The 15,673-nt window shown below is 37.9% G+C and overlaps 1 protein-coding gene across 1 annotated transcript in view; it reads left to right on the top strand.

Moving 5' to 3' along the window:
• Positions 1 to 35: 35 nt before the first annotated feature.
• The window catches only part of LOC104077859 (nesprin-1-like), a gene marked incomplete at its 3' end in the record, with an annotated part of 66,827 nt that continues 51,189 nt past the window's right edge, over positions 36 to 15,673 (top strand). The window contains exons 1-11 of the mRNA XM_009579256.1: positions 36 to 80; positions 691 to 900; positions 2,436 to 2,537; positions 4,756 to 4,875; positions 6,669 to 6,869; positions 7,536 to 7,709; positions 8,154 to 8,285; positions 11,592 to 11,788; positions 12,842 to 12,974; positions 13,379 to 13,561; positions 14,834 to 14,983. Of these exons, the coding sequence (XP_009577551.1) occupies positions 36 to 80; positions 691 to 900; positions 2,436 to 2,537; positions 4,756 to 4,875; positions 6,669 to 6,869; positions 7,536 to 7,709; positions 8,154 to 8,285; positions 11,592 to 11,788; positions 12,842 to 12,974; positions 13,379 to 13,561; positions 14,834 to 14,983 (1,647 nt within the window). The remainder of the gene's footprint in view (positions 81 to 690; positions 901 to 2,435; positions 2,538 to 4,755; positions 4,876 to 6,668; positions 6,870 to 7,535; positions 7,710 to 8,153; positions 8,286 to 11,591; positions 11,789 to 12,841; positions 12,975 to 13,378; positions 13,562 to 14,833; positions 14,984 to 15,673) is intronic.

The raw sequence follows: 15,673 nt of genomic DNA, 5'->3' as shown, positions 1-15,673 counted from the left end.
CCCCTTCTTAAACATGTTATCCCAGAGGCTTAAACATGTTATCCACTGTCGCTGATGGGCCCGGCCTTGGCCAGCGGCAGGTCTGTCTTGGAGCCGGTTGGCATTGGCTTTGTCAGACTTAGGGGAAGCTTCTCACAGGATCCACCCCTGTAGCCCACCTGCCACACAAACCAAATACAAGAATGTTGCAGAAAGAAGCACCTGACCTGAATTTTGCCTGGTCAGAAGAGAATTAAACACAGAGTCTTTCTTCTGTTTAATTTCTTTGCTAAGTATTAGCAAACACCACAGTGTTGAAATTGAAATGAAATGAAAAAGAGGGAGGAATGGTCTGGGAGCATTGGAAACAGTACAAATTCATCAACATGAAATGGAGAGGGAGAGAGGGGGAGAGGGAGGGAGGGGAGAGGGAGAGAAAAAGAGTTTTTCAGCAGCTGCATGGATTCCTGCTTCACGAAGCCTTTATTTCAGGCAGGTTCATTTAGTTTGAGCACTTGTTTTCCTCAGAGCAGTGTGGGGGTTTTTTTATTATCAGAAATACTGTAGCTGCATAACTGTGTCTAGTGTGTATATATTAACAATGTAAAAAATTCACTGCATCACTGCAAAATTGGCAATGGTTATGGCAATATGTTTGCCTGCTTTCTGGAATGTCTAATTGTCACTTTGTTTTGTTTTCTATTAAATCAGTCTCTTGCCAAAGAAATCAAAGAGGTAACAGAAGACATGGATAAGAACAAGAATTTATTTGCTCAGATATTTCCTGAGAATGGTGATAATAGGGATATTATAGAAGACACTTTGGATTGTCTCCTGAAAAGACTGACCTTGCTGGAGTCAGTAGTAAACCAGAGATGCCATCAAATGAAAGGAAGGCTCCAGCAAATAGTGACTTTCAAGGTATGATGCCCATCTGAAGGAATTAACAGGGGTACATGTCAAATGGGGATATAAAGGATGTGATTCTCAAAGCAATGAGAATTTTTGGTACCAAATCAAGAGGTTTTTACTGAAGATCAAACTACTTCTTAGGCTATGCAAAACTTGATACCCAAATCATGATCCAAAATTTAAATACTGTGCTAGAAGCCTTCTGCAACTCATGCAATTATTGTAGAAGCGATCATTCATCCCACACTTTCTCACTCTGCTGGCATTGCAATAAGTGGAAGTTGTTGACTACTGTTCTCAAAGGAGAAAAAGCAACTTTAAAGTTCCACTCTACACATTTTATAATTTCATAAATGATAGAGTACACTGTTTTTATTAGCTGTGATAAAATAGAAAACATAATACTGATTCCCACCTTTCTGATCACATTTAAGCCATCCCATTATTCCATAAGAGCTTGTATCTCAAGCTGTCTGTATTGAGCAAAATAGAAAAAATTAAGAGAAGTGGAGAAATGTTCGATTTTAGAAATCTTTTCAAACAGAGTTCAGAAATGCTTTCAGACCTTACTTGGTCTCTACCTTCTTTCCTATTCTTATCATATAAAGCCTCCAGTATAGTTTAGTTTTAATGGAAAAAAACATAAAATCCAGCAAAAAATTGGAAAATAGATTGCTGGTGTCTTCAGATTGTGATCATCATTTCGTAGGTTGTTACTACAGGATTTCTTTCCAAACTCCATAACCTTTCCTGTTCAGTAGATAGGAAAAAAAATACTTTCAACAATTTTCAATAAAAGGCCTTCCTTTGCTGAAAAAAAGAGACAAGCTGATTAGAATCCTTTGCCTTATCGTTATACCAGAGATATTTAATATTCAAAAGAATTACTGCACGAAGAAAAAAAAAAAATCAGAAACACACTCCTGTATAATGCTAAAAGTGAGAAATGTGCTGATTATTTTCTATTTTACCAATATTAGAAGTTTTGTTCGGATGAATTAATGAAAAAAAAATTGATTGTAGCTTGGCAAAATTGTTAAGTAATATGTATGTGTCTAGTCTGATAAGGTGCTCTAAAAGTTGTAATGTGTAGTTAGCCCTGTGATGCGTTGAAGCCTTGTTTTTTGTTATATTTGCTCAAGTTTGTAATTAAAAAAGCTTGCCTTAAAAAGTAAAACCTAGCTTGTTTACGAGCATATGTGATCAAATAAACTACACAAGAATAACATATTTTTGCTAAATGAAGCTAACTGACCCTTGCATTGATCATCTAATTGGAAGGCAAAAGCAGAAGTGTGTTCACAGATTATGTTTTGAATAGGAGTTGGTTTAGCTTTTTGCTCATATGTATCCAGTTACGGATTTTCAGCAATGTTGCATGTTTTGCATTGGATAATTATGGTGCTTCCAATGTTGTATAGTTTTTATGCCTTAATGCTGACATTGTAACGTTGTAATGCTTTAAACTTTTTGGAACGTAAAATATTTTTCAGCTGGTTTGTGCTGTGATTGGCTATAATTTGTTGTGTTGTTGTCTCTTGTAGAATGATCTGAAGCTCCTGTTTACGTCGGTGGCTGATAACAAATATTTAGTTCTACAGAAACTAGCAGAGGCAGTTGAGAGACCAGAAACAGAACAAATGCAGGTATTGCCAAATGTCTTAGGAGAGCGGGGAGGGAAGAGATAAAGTTTCTATTCAAGGTATAACTGGATTCTAGAGAACAGTTGCTTTTTGTGGGAGAATGTATGGTTCACATAAAGTATGTGAAAATGAGTACTTCCAAGAGCGTACTACACATGTCTATAAATTAAAAAAAAACAAACACAAAGTTTCTTTCTTATCTCCCCAGGTGACTTACTTATGCACATACTGGGCACTATTTGAAAGAAAGAAAAAAAGTCTAAAGTTTGGCTAAATTGTTTGGCTATTACACGTTATTAAAAACAAAAGGCACTTTCTTCTGCACTGGTTTATAGTAATATCTTGACTGTTATTCGTTTTAATTTAAGGCAATAATTGTTTTTTCTTTGTCAGGAATTGCCTAATGAATAATTAATTAATAATAAGACAAAATACATCCTGCGTCCTTGTTTCTGTTTTGCCAACGAGAAAAGTCAATATAGTATGTTAAGGGCTACTTTCTACAGCAGAAGTTTCTTGTTACCTAAGAGCTACTGTTGTCTGGTTCCAGCAGGTGACTGAGGGGAAGAGACTTATCCTTCAGCTAAACAGAAATACTGGCCTTACATATCTGATAATCAAATTTTGAAGGAATTTTAATTCATGTATGAGTAAGAGGGCTGGCAGTCTGTGTCTTTCTTTCCTATCTTTTACGATGTGAAAGATTGGTAAAAATTTAGCTCCTATATGATTAGTTTAACTACCAAATAGGGGAACGACATGGTAACAGAGACAACTGAATTGAATTTTTTTTGAACACCTACCTTGGCAGATAAAACACTCAAATTTAAAAGCATTGCTGTTTGTTCAAAATGTGATTGGGAAAATAGAAATAAGGCCCTTAATCAGCCAGGTAACTTAGCTGCATAAAGTGTAAGTTTAGTGACTGTACTATGCATACTTCGCATTACTAGGAGTCAGGAGTTCTACTCACATACACAGTTGAAGCATTTGGATATGCAGCTTCCAAGAAGGGCCTTAACAAAGGACTTTAACTGCAGGAGTCTACCTTATGCTTTTAACTTTGTTATAGCTTGCATGCATTAATTCAGTGGAGACTCCTAGGTTGAAAGACCTTGTTTCTTGTAGCTTCCATTGAAAAAAGTCAAATTATCACCTGCATACACTTGCAAATCCCAGCCTGTGTGCTTTCAGTTGTCATTTTCCAAGTATAAAAGGGGAAGTAAAAGTCCTTTTCCTTGACAGTAATTTTGGCCCTATCCTAGTCCTGTAAGGGAACTGTGCACAGCTCTTTGCTGTCATGCATGTCTTTTGCTGTGCTGGTTGTTTGCTTGGTGCTCAGATATGACAGGAATGAGTGTTAATAAAAAGAATGCTTTAAAAGAAGGTATTAGGACAACTAATAGTCCTTTTATGCCTGTACCATATAACTAAAAGTGTGGAACTTCACAGCAAGGTTTGGTATAAAATACTGTATGATACTAAAACAGTTTGTTATTAAAAAAATAATAATGCCATATTGTTTTTAACTTTAAGAAACAAGCTGGGCTCTCCCAACTTTGAATTAATACTTTTTCTTTATAGCATTGTCCTGGTTTCGGCTGGGATAGAGTTAAATTTCTTCCTAGTGCTATGTTTTGGATTTAGTATGAGAAGAATGTTGATAACACACTGATGTTTTCAGTTGTTGCTAAGTACCCTGTCAAGGACAGCTTCCATGCTACCAGACAGAGGCTGGGAGGGAGCATAGCCAGGACAGCTAGCCCAGCTGGCCAATGCGGTATTCCATACCATGTGACATCATGCTCAATATATGAATGGTAGGCATGATCCAGGAAGTACCGATCACTACTTGATTATCGGTCAGCGCGGGTGGTGAGCAATTGCATTGTGCATCACTCGTTTTGTATATTCTATCATTATTATTATTATTTTCCCTTTTCTGTTCTATTAAACTGTCTTTATCTCAACCCACAGGTTTTTTCCCCACTCTTAGCCTTCCAATTCTCTCCCTGTCCCACTGGGGGCTGGGGAGTGAGTGAGCGGCTGCATGGTATTTGGCTGCCTGCCAGGTTAAAGCACAACAAGTATCCTTTAAAATTTCAGCAGACTGAAGGACTGATTAATACTTCAGGCAGAAAACAGAAAAGAATATTACCATATGGCAACTACAGCACTGTTATTAAACCTTCAAACTAAATGATGTAATTTTCAAATACAGGTCATACTGCAGGCAGAAGAAGGTTTGAAGGAACTAGACACTGGAATAAATGAATTAAAGAAGCAGGTAGACAAGCTACAAATTGACCAACCTTCTGTGCAAGAGCTGTCTAAGATCCAGGTATGGTTCTTAAGTTCCATCCTAGACCTGTCTGGTGATATCAAAGGTATTAGTATGCTCCTTTTTATTGTTCATAGGGCAGTTTAGTAAAGCATATTTAAAAGCATTTCAGTGTGTATAAAAGATTTTTTTTCTCCCTGATCCACCTAGTTTTTCTACTTTTGCATTTTCAAATTTTCTAACCTCTCTATTATTAGTAGTATTAGTCATAAAAACACAAAAAAACATGTTTACTTTCAGCTCTTGTTGAGTACCTGTTCAAAGAGATAAAGTTAAGCATGTAAACATAAATGTCTGCTGAAGGTTGAGCCCTGTTCTCACCAGTGTCTCATGATCTGGCGTTTAGTTGTCTCTCACATCCGTCATTAAAAAAAACGGAGGGGGGTGAAGAGGGATAGATAGCTAAGTGTGACCTGAAGCTGGAAATGTTCTGCTTTTACTAGAACACCTCTCATGTTCCTGCATACTTTCAGTCAGACTTGGTTTTGAACACACGTAAGTAGTAGGACTCTTATCTTAAGACTCTCTGCCCAATTACATGTGGGCAATTGATCCAGAACTTTTATAAGGCCGTTGAAACTCCTTTGTGAGCAGATCAAGGAGAAGGTTTGTAACTGAATCTTACCCTTTCTAAGGACATAATAATAAATTGGAAGCAAAGAAAACAGCTGAAACTGGACCATAAACTTATTAAGCCAACAAAACAGTAATATCAATTAAAAATGAATGACAAAGAGTTTGTGCAAATGTGTCTTTTGCCCAGTTCTTTATCCTTTTGGTCTTAGAGTCTCCTGCTTTTTTTTTTGCTGTCAGATTATGTGTAGATATTCCCCTCCCCTTGATTTCAGTTTTTAGAAAAGCCTTCCCTTTGCTTTTTTGACAGTTGTGCTTCTCACAATTGTCTCTTTAAATCTAGGAGAGCCAGCTACAGTCTGAGGGTGGGTACTTTGCTATAGCACTGGATGGTCATAGAGATATTTTGGTTTATTAGTTTCTGGATGTCTTGTCTTGATCAAAAGTATATGCTTACCCTCTCAGTCAGACATATGTTCTGAGAATACAATTCTCGAAACCAAAACAAGAAAGTAATCCTGTTCAGGTGAAGAAAAACATCTGCAGGTTGTTCTCACTTTTATGGTTGAGGTATACAGGATGAGTAATAGCACACGGGAACTGATGAGATTCTTCCTTTTGGCTCGTTCTGTAATTTGGCAGTATGAGCACACTGTGAAATACACATTGCACTTTTTCTACACTTTACTGTTCTATATAGAGTATATTGCTATTTTGGGCCTTGTTTGGTTTTTACTATGGGTTGTATGTAACTTGCTTGCTACCAGTAAGCTGCTGGTGCAGGAGAGGGAGGCAAATCTGGCTTTGAGATGCCTATAGTGTGTAGCCATGATGGAGTCCATCCAACCCCCTGCATTATAAGCAGCAAAATGTAAACATCATCTGCAGTGTGCAGTAGCCACACAGTAGTCTGGATTTTGATGACTTAAGCCCAATTGCCCTACTCCTTTGCTACTTAGAGCAAGCCTTTGGGATTCTGCTAACTTTGTTCCCGAATGCATGCACTTGAAAGAGTTGCAGGTCTTGCTTATTTTTTCTCTCTTTAAATGGTGAGTTGTTAATTTATCAATTAAGTCAGTATATCTGCACAGTCTTTTTGAGCTGGGAATAGATGTTATTCTGCTAGTATTCACAGAGGAATACAGGGACAGTATGGTTGCTTATAGGAAGACATGTAAGGTATGAAAAAAGAATCACCATTGCTACTCTTTGCCCCCAAGGATATGTACGATGAGCTGATGATGATCATTGGATCCAGACGGTGTGACCTGAATCAAAATCTGGCTCTTAAGAGGCAGTATGAACGGGCTTTGCAGGACCTGGCTGACCTGTTAGAAACAGGCCAAGAAAAGATGGCTGGTGACCAGAAAATGATTGTTGCTTCTAAGGAAGAAGTTCGATCACTACTTGACAAACATAAGGTAAGAAACTGTGACATATTTCAAGACTAATCACAACTGTACACAGCAAATTGCTAACCTTCCTAAAGGTTCAGGAGCTTTTCAGAATGGTGGGCCAGTATTAAATCAAGATACATTAAAACTTACTGTATTTTAAATTGGAATCAATGAACTGTTCTGACTAAAAACTTTCAAATGCTGTGTTGAAGGTGGAGCCAGGTAGATCACATTTTCTTCCTCATTCTAATACCAAGTTCCTATTCTTGTCCTGTCATGCTACACAGCAATGTCATCCACCACTCCATTTTTTTCAAATGGAAATTTACATTTGCTAATAGCACCCACAAAATATAACAAGACTTTTCTACATTTTTTTATTAGGCAGAATTTTTTGGTGGTGTATATCTGATTCAAGCTATTTTTCTTAATGGAATGAGAGTTGGGATAGAATTTGCTTAAAAAGGAGATCTTTTCTTTCTTTAAAAAGGCCATTGTCTTTTTTTATATTTTGCATTGAATTTTGTGAAATGTTGGTGGAGTGAAAAGTTTACCTAATTCTATGTCTACAGCTATTTGATTGTACTGCTATTGTCTTAAAATGTTGTTTTAGTGGTAATTAATTGAGTAACAATTGCACTTCCTGTTTTCTATTCTCTTTACCCTCTCCCTCACACCCAAATTTCTCAGGAATATTTTCAGGGGTTGGAGTCTCACATGATCCTGACAGAAACGCTCTTTAGAAAGATGAGTAGCTTTGCCCTCTTGAAGGAAACTCAGTCACATTCAGAGCTAATGACACAAGCTTCGGTTGTATTAAAACTGGCTCATAAACGAGGTGTGGAGCTGGAATACATTCTAGAGGTGAGAATTTCTGTGGTCTCTTCTGTACTGCCATTGTGATCAACCGCCAGGATATTCTGTAGTGTTGATTTCCTGTGCTTGGACAGAATTGATGGACGTCAGCCCCTTTTTCATACACACAAGGCACTGATAAACTATGTGTCATCTTTGCTATTTAACTGTTATGACCTTCAGGTGACACAAGTTTTGTTCCTCTAAATTTAAAAGAGCTGCTTAGCTGTAGCTGACAAGGAGAACATGACAGCTTTATCCATGTGTTCTAACTAAAAGCTGACTTTACACAGAGATGGTTGTCTTATTATAGGTTCACCCGACATTTGTACTGTTATTTCTGTATATTCACAACCACGCAGCTATAGGATTTCAGATTGAGAAAGCAAGTAATAAAAATTCTAGATACCCAGATCAATATTCACCACATACATGGATAATTTGTGCTTGCAGACCTGGATGCGTCTGGATGAGGATTACCAGGAACTTACCAGACAACTGGAATCTGTTGAAGGTAGCATCCCCGCTGTTGGTTTGGTGGAAGAGACGGAGGACAGGCTTACAGACCGGATTACACTTTTTCAGGTTGGTGCTTTTTAGACATACTTTATGGAAAAGCTGGATGAAAGGGACCTCTGAAGGTCATCTAGTCCAGCCTCCCACTTGAAGCAGGACAGTTGCCATGGGCTGGATCAGCCATGGTGGTGGAAACCTCAAAAGATGCAGATCCCACAGCCGAACTGGGGACCAACTGCAGTGCTGCACCACCTCCTACTGAAAAGATTTTCTATAATGCCCAATTTAAACCTTCAACTTTCAGCTTGTCACCATTGTCCTTTCTATATTTTGTGGCACTACTGAGGAGCATATATCTCTATAATCTTTTTAATTCAACTCCAAATAGTTGTAGGCCTTTATTAGACTGGCCCTTAGCCTCCTGTGTGTCAATCTACAACAAGCACCTCCCTCAGCCTCTTTTAAAAGGACACGTGCTCTAAGTCCCTAAACATCTTAATAGCTCTACACCAGACCCTGACTACTTCCTTCTTCTTGAACTCAGTGGAAGGTGGGGGCAGGGCAGAATCAGGTGCATTAGATGTGGCCTCATCAGCACCATGTAGATGGGGATAATAAAATAACTTAAGTCAGTTGTTCACAGTCCTGATGTGGCTTGCCTTATTCACAATGTCTTGGTTATGGAAGATGCCAAGTTAAATACACTAGCCATTCCCTTCCTAGCCTGTACTGAGAAACGGGGTTATTCTGCCCAAGGCACAAAATTTGCTTCTCTTGTTGAGCCTCCTAAGGTTTCTGCTGCCTCCAACCTCAAGTTTATCAAAGTGTCTCTGGACTAAGACTGCCATTTTTTGTGTCAACCACTCTCCCTACGTTAGTGTCATCCACAAATTTACTGAGGGAGCGCTCTCTATCATCATCCATGCCATTAATGAAGATGTTGAAGATGTTTGGGCTCAAATATCAACAATCCCTGGAGTACTCTGCCCATTACAGTCTGCCAGCCAGACATCAAGTCTCTGATCACTAGTGTTTGAGACTGGTAATGCTAGTTTTCAACCCCTGTAACAGTCCATTTATGCAGCCCACAGAAGGACATGAACCTGTTGGAGCAAGTCCAGAGGAGGGCCACAAAGACGATCAGAGGGCTGGAGCACCTCTCCTATGAAGACAGGCTGAGAGAGTTGGGATTGTTCAGCCTGGAGAAGAGAAGGCTCCGGGGAGACCTTATAGCAGCCTTCCAGTACCTGAAGGGGACCTACAAGAAAGCAGGAGAGAGACTTTTTACAAGGGCATATAGTGATAGGACAAGGGGTAATGGCTTTAAACTGAAAGAGGGTAGATTTAGACTAGATATAAGGAAGAAATTCTTCGCTATGAGGGTGGTGAGGCACTAGAACAGGTTGCCCAGAGAAGTTGTGGATCCCCATCCCTGGCAGTGTTTAAGGCCAGGTTGGATGGGTCTTTGAGCAAGCTGGTCTAGTGGAAGGTGTCCCTGCCCATGGCAGGGGGGTTTGGAACTAGATGGTATTTAAGGTCCCTTCCAACCCAAATCATTCTGTGATTCTATGATTCTCTCAGCTTCCAGAGGAGGGTCCTGTGGCAGACGGTGTCAAAGTCCGTACTGAAGTCAGTCTCATCCACAGAGACAGTAATTTTGTCATAAAAGGCTGTCAAGTTAGTGAATCCAAGCTGAATATTCCTGATTATCTTTTGGTCCTTTTTGTCCCATTTGAAAATGGATTCCAAGGGGATGTGCTCCATGATCTTTCCATAGAGCAAGGTGAGGCAGAACAACCTGTGGTTCCCCCAGTTGCCTTCCTCCTTCTCAAATGCAACAAGAACTTGTAGTTTAAATATAGGTTTTCTACCACATCCTGTTTTTTCTGACTGTTCTCAAAATGAGAATTCTGGTCTAGTGTTTTGTCTTTGTCTCGTTATACACCAGACATTTCAGTTAGTGGTTTTTTTTGTTTTCTTGTTTTGTTTTACAGGAAAATGTCTGCCAAATTTTTCTTGCAAGTTGACTTCTTGTCTACTCTGAATTTGTTATGTATATTGTTCTTTTACTAAACCACTTTCTGCCTTTGCAATGGTATGAGGAGAACTTAAGCAATCTATTGTGTGGGGGTTTTATTTTAGTTTTGTTTAATGCTAGGCTTTGTTTGTGTTGGTCCTGACACTAAATTAGTTTTCTTCTTTTGTTTCTCTTGTCAGTTACATAAATTAGGTTATTCAAATCCAGATTCTTGGACTCTGCTGGCATAATTTTTAATACCTTTTTTTCTCTCCCTGTGATCACATTTAGGTTAAAAATCCATCATAATTAATTTATGGCTATCTTGGATTTTTTTATGTTACTCTCTCGGATTTATACATTTATTTGTGTATATATGCTATATGTAAGTACACACACACAGACATACATGTATAAATATAAAAATTCTGTCATTAGAGCTCTATTTATCTGAAAGAGAAAATAAGAAGAGGGATAGAAAGTTTATGTACTCACCATGAGACTGGTAGTTTTGTACGCTTTTTCTTCAGATTAGTTTCAGCATAACTGAAAAATGAGAATGCATGTACATTTTGTGCTCAAGCTTAGTCAAATATACAGGTGGTTTAAAAATCTGTACTATTTGTGTAATGATAGCGGAATCTGGCAGGTATATTTTCCCACATAGACAAATTCTTTACCCATCCACAAGTCACCGTTTAAATGAAATCTGTATCTGGTCCCGGTTGGATTCAGGGTAAGACTATTAACAGCTTTTCCTTTTTCAGTCCCTTTTTTGCTTTCTTTTGCCATAACAATTGGCTTCTGTGTACAGGGATTTGGATATGTGGGGGGTGATCTTCTCTTTTGTAGCCATGGATAGCAGGAGGGTAGATCAGTAAAAGAAGAGTTAGATGACCAGAGAGCTGAAGATGTGCATTGAAAGGGCTGGTGTGGCCACTGTTAATAACTCGATATTGGACACCTTTAACTTTCATTGCAGTAGAGTTTTCAGCAGATGGTAGATTAAGTTCTGACATTTTAATCAATTTCTCTCAGAAATGGTGTTGCTCCATGAAGATTCTTTTGAAATTGGTCTGTTCAAGTGTAAAATATCTACACCAAGGAGGAGTTCATCATAAGGCAGTGTCAATAGACATATTGAAGTGAGGGGTTTTGTGACAGCATGTTCAGATTTTTAGCAGGTTACCTGCATGATGGTTCTCAGGGAGTTCTAGAGCTGGAGCAGAGGGAAAAAATGTCATGTGCTGTGGTGACATTGGATATGTAACAAAATGCAATAAAAGACTACTAAACATTGAGAAAGTGTGGTAGCAGAGACCTGCAGAGCTATCTAACAGTCTCCTCTGTCATTACAGCATCTGAGATCTAACCTGACTGAATACCAACCTAAATTATACCAAGTGCTAGATGATGGGAAAAGGCTCCTTTTTTCTGTTAGCTGCTCAGATCTCGAAAGTCAACTGAACCAACTAGGAGAACACTGGTTAAGTAACACCAGCAAGGTTACCAAGGAGCTTCACAGGCTGGAGACAATACTGAAGCACTGGACAAGGTAATGTTGATGTAATGGACAGTATAAACTACTTCACCTGCGCTGTTCAGGTCAAAGTTATTCTGAACCCAGAACTATTAGATTTGACATTTAAAAGAAAGTACTTTGAGATGTATGTGATCATTTGACTACTCTACAATATCCTACTTCTGTTCCATGCAAGTGCTATCGTACTCTCTTATTTACAATAAAACATGTACCAGATAACAGCTGGTGGGAGCAAGTCAGGAGATATCTTATTTAGATGACTAAGTTAGAAGCCCCATATCCATACAGGTTGATGAGAAAGGGTGTGTGCTTTGCTAGGTAGCATGAGTGGTGGCCTCAGCATGTTCTAGCAGGGGCATTGCTACTGCTGGGTTCTTGTGGGTCTGGGGCATTGCATATATGGAAGGGAGCTTTTAGCTGCCTTCAGTAATGTTCATATGCTACTTTTGAAATTAATTCTCTAAGTGATGTACAAGCTTTGTCTATTATTCATAATATCCCTGCCTTGTTGGCTCACTAGCCTTTCAAGAGAGATAAAGGGATTGTATGTATAAATGTTAGGTGGAGACACTCTCATTCTGACAACTCATTAGTTGCTTGGCATATGAAATGATATGGAGATAGTTCCTGAAAAAAAAAAAACCATTAAATTTCTGCTCTGAGATACCTTGTGGTAAAGCTTTTGGAAGATTGAGCCTTCTAAAGGAAAGCAAAAATGTGTTTATGTGTGTGAGGTGGGGTGGCGTGCTGTTGCAGCTTGCCCAAACAGATTGATAACCTAGTTACATTGGATACCTAGTCCTTCATTAAACTTAGTTTTTCCTAAGAGGCAAAAAGAAGGCACTGTTAGGAGTTGTGGGTGTAATGGCTAAAATAAGAGCTTCCTGATACCATGCCTGTCTTTAAAATTAAATCACGTTTTTTTGAAATTTAATGAAGGAAAGAAAATATTTTTATTTTAAATCTGGCATGCAGTATCTTCCTCTAACGCGTGGAGGAGAGACTGCTCAGTTGCAAGCAAGAAGTGGCGATGACTGTTTTCATTTTCTTTAAACATTTTTACAGATATCAGAATGAATCAAGTGAACTGACACGTTGGTTACAATCTGCAAAGGAGCGGCTTGAGTTTTGGAGCCAGCAGTCCTTGACAGTTCCTCAGGAACTGGAAACAGTCCGAGACCACTTGAACTCCTTTTTGGTAAGTCATTCATGGACCTAGGAATACTTTTTTCTCTCCAAATACAAATAAACAATTGAGCAATCATATGGTTATACTTTTTCTCATCATTGAAGTAGTGAGTATGCAAAAAAAAAAATCTGCTTCTGTAGGTGAGCTGTCCCTCAAAAAACTGGTGTGTTTGCACATTCAGCTCTCCTTTGCTATATGCAATGGTTGTAAAGTGTGATGATTCTGAAAACAGAAAATGGTTTTATGACTGAAAACAATTTTTGTTCTCACTTGGTCTTGATATAGCTGGTAAACACTAATAGAAAGTACGTATTTTTAAAGGAAAGGGAGGATATTCTTAGCTTTCTGAGGTAAAGCTTTAAGTACAGTAAACAAGGAGTTGATTATTTCCACAAAATTGATTCTGCTTACAGGAGTTTTCAAAAGAAGTCGATGCTAAATCATCACAGAAATCCTCTGTCCTGAGTACTGGGAACCAGCTCCTCAGGCTGAAGAAGGTGGATACAGCAGCATTGCGTGCGGGATTGTCCCACATTGACAGTCAGTGGACGGAGCTGCTCACACAAATCCCAGCAGTACAAGAGAAATTGCACCAGGTAAGAAAGGCCAGTGATGCCCTTTGATATTCCAGAAAATTCAGACCGTACGGTTGGCACTGCCTTTGAGAGATAGTTGCTCCCTTCCTCAATTTATCCATGTGAGGCAAGATAGGAACAACATTACTCCTGTTTTAATGTGGGAAAGCTTACACTCATGTCCAAATCCTGTCTACCCATACTGTCTAACACCAATTGGTGTTAACGCCAAACTTTCACATTTGTTAAATTTAAACCAAAGAACAGATGAGGGTTTTTTCAACATGTTGATATGCTTTTTGGAAAAAGGGAGTTCACATCCCTGCACCCTGTCATATTTGGGTGGTGGTTTTGTTCAAATTGAATAGACTGGGTTCAAGTATATGCAAGACAAAATAAATCTAAAAACATTGTACAAGGTTCCTGCTAGTGTGTGTAGGAGCCAGAAGGTTTTGGTTGTGTAGTTTTGGGTTTTTTTTAATGCTATAATACTGAAGTTAAAGAATTATACTGGTCTGAAAGTTGGCTTAGTATTTAGTTTCTAGGAGATTATCAGTCTAAGCGGTTGCTTCAGTTTATAATTTGGAATGCTTTCAGAGTTAGTAATATCATCGTGATTTAGGGGGAGAAAGGAAGGGTAACAAATGTTACCCGAGTCTATTATATTAAACAAAATAATGTCATTCAGCAGTTCTCTGAACTGTCTTGTAATGCAAAATACATATGTCTACCTAAAAATGTCATAGAACACGTTTCTGGGTAACTAAATATAAGCAAGCACTACCGTATCAATGTTGAAAGTGAGTCTTTTAAGAAAAAAACAGGTACTATTCAAAATCAGCCTATTTAGAAATCACTACCACAAGAAGAGTTGTATAAAATTATTTTCCATGGGTCTATTCATTAGCCATTTACAAGGACAGGAAAAGTATAAAGTTGATCTTCTACGTAAGCCTAATACAGCATTATGGAATGAGAATGCAGAACCTTTTGGAAGTCAGAAATGGAATCTTTGAGTTTGTCCAGTTTTTTTGTATAATGAAGAATGGAAATAAGAAGCCTTTAATATAATATTTTCTTATTAGGATGCATGCAGTTATACAATATATCTCCTATTAAAACCTTTCTTTTTACTTCCTTTTTTTTTTTTTTTAATAAACTTCAGTGATATGTTAGAGATGTAGAATAACATGATATAAGAGCAGGTAAAGGAAATGTACTGTGGTAACGCAAAGCAAGGAATTCTTATGCATTTTCTTCACAACATGCATTTTAAGTCTGTTATCTCTACAGCTCCAGATGGACAAAATTCCTTCTCGCCATGCTATCACTGAAGTTATGAGCTGGATTTCCCTGATGGAAAATGTTAATCAGCAGGATGAAGAGAATATAAAAAATGTAGTAGGACAGAAAGTCATCCAGGATTACGTCCAGAAGTACAAGGTACTGAGTGGAAATGTTATTGATTTCCCTTTTGAATTATCCCCATTAAATATATATATACATATGTAAAGCATAAGTGATTTAAGGAGGAAAAACCTTTACATTGTGGAGTGGTTGTAATTGTACACAAGTTAGAATTCGGTAATATTTGATACTGTGGAAAAGAAGCCAAAATTACTTTTAATCTACTGTTATATTATGGCAGGAATATAATTTTTAATATGCTTACCTTAATTTCCAGGTAAATCCAAAGCAATATGCACATGATTAAACTTTTAGATGTGTCTTTCACACAAAACCACAAAGCACTTTGCAAATTATGTATGTTGTTTTATGAATTCTCTGCATAATACCACCTTCTCCTCAAAGTGTAGCCTGTTCTTTTATGGAAGGTGGCCAGATCAAGATAATTCTGATCAGTATCTGAAGCAAAAATTAAAGATACTATATCTTGATATAACTACTGAGTTCTTTAACTAGATTAGCAGCGCTCTTGTAATAAATCTGCACACAGTGACTTTCTTCTCAATGTCAAATTTGTTTCACTAGTCTCCTGAAAAATCACTTGACTTCTTGGTTGGCTATTATTCTTCTTTGTATATAAGAATATTTTCCATCTTTTCTTGTTTTGTATTAAAAATTTGGAGACTAAATAAATCTGATCCTTGAGACCAATATCAATAATTTTAC

The sequence above is a fragment of the Fulmarus glacialis genome, unplaced genomic scaffold (assembly GCF_000690835.1).
Source record: "Fulmarus glacialis isolate BGI_N327 unplaced genomic scaffold, ASM69083v1 scaffold12386, whole genome shotgun sequence".
NCBI lineage: Eukaryota > Metazoa > Chordata > Aves > Procellariiformes > Procellariidae > Fulmarus > Fulmarus glacialis.
This window is presented reverse-complemented; position numbering and strand designations above follow the sequence as displayed.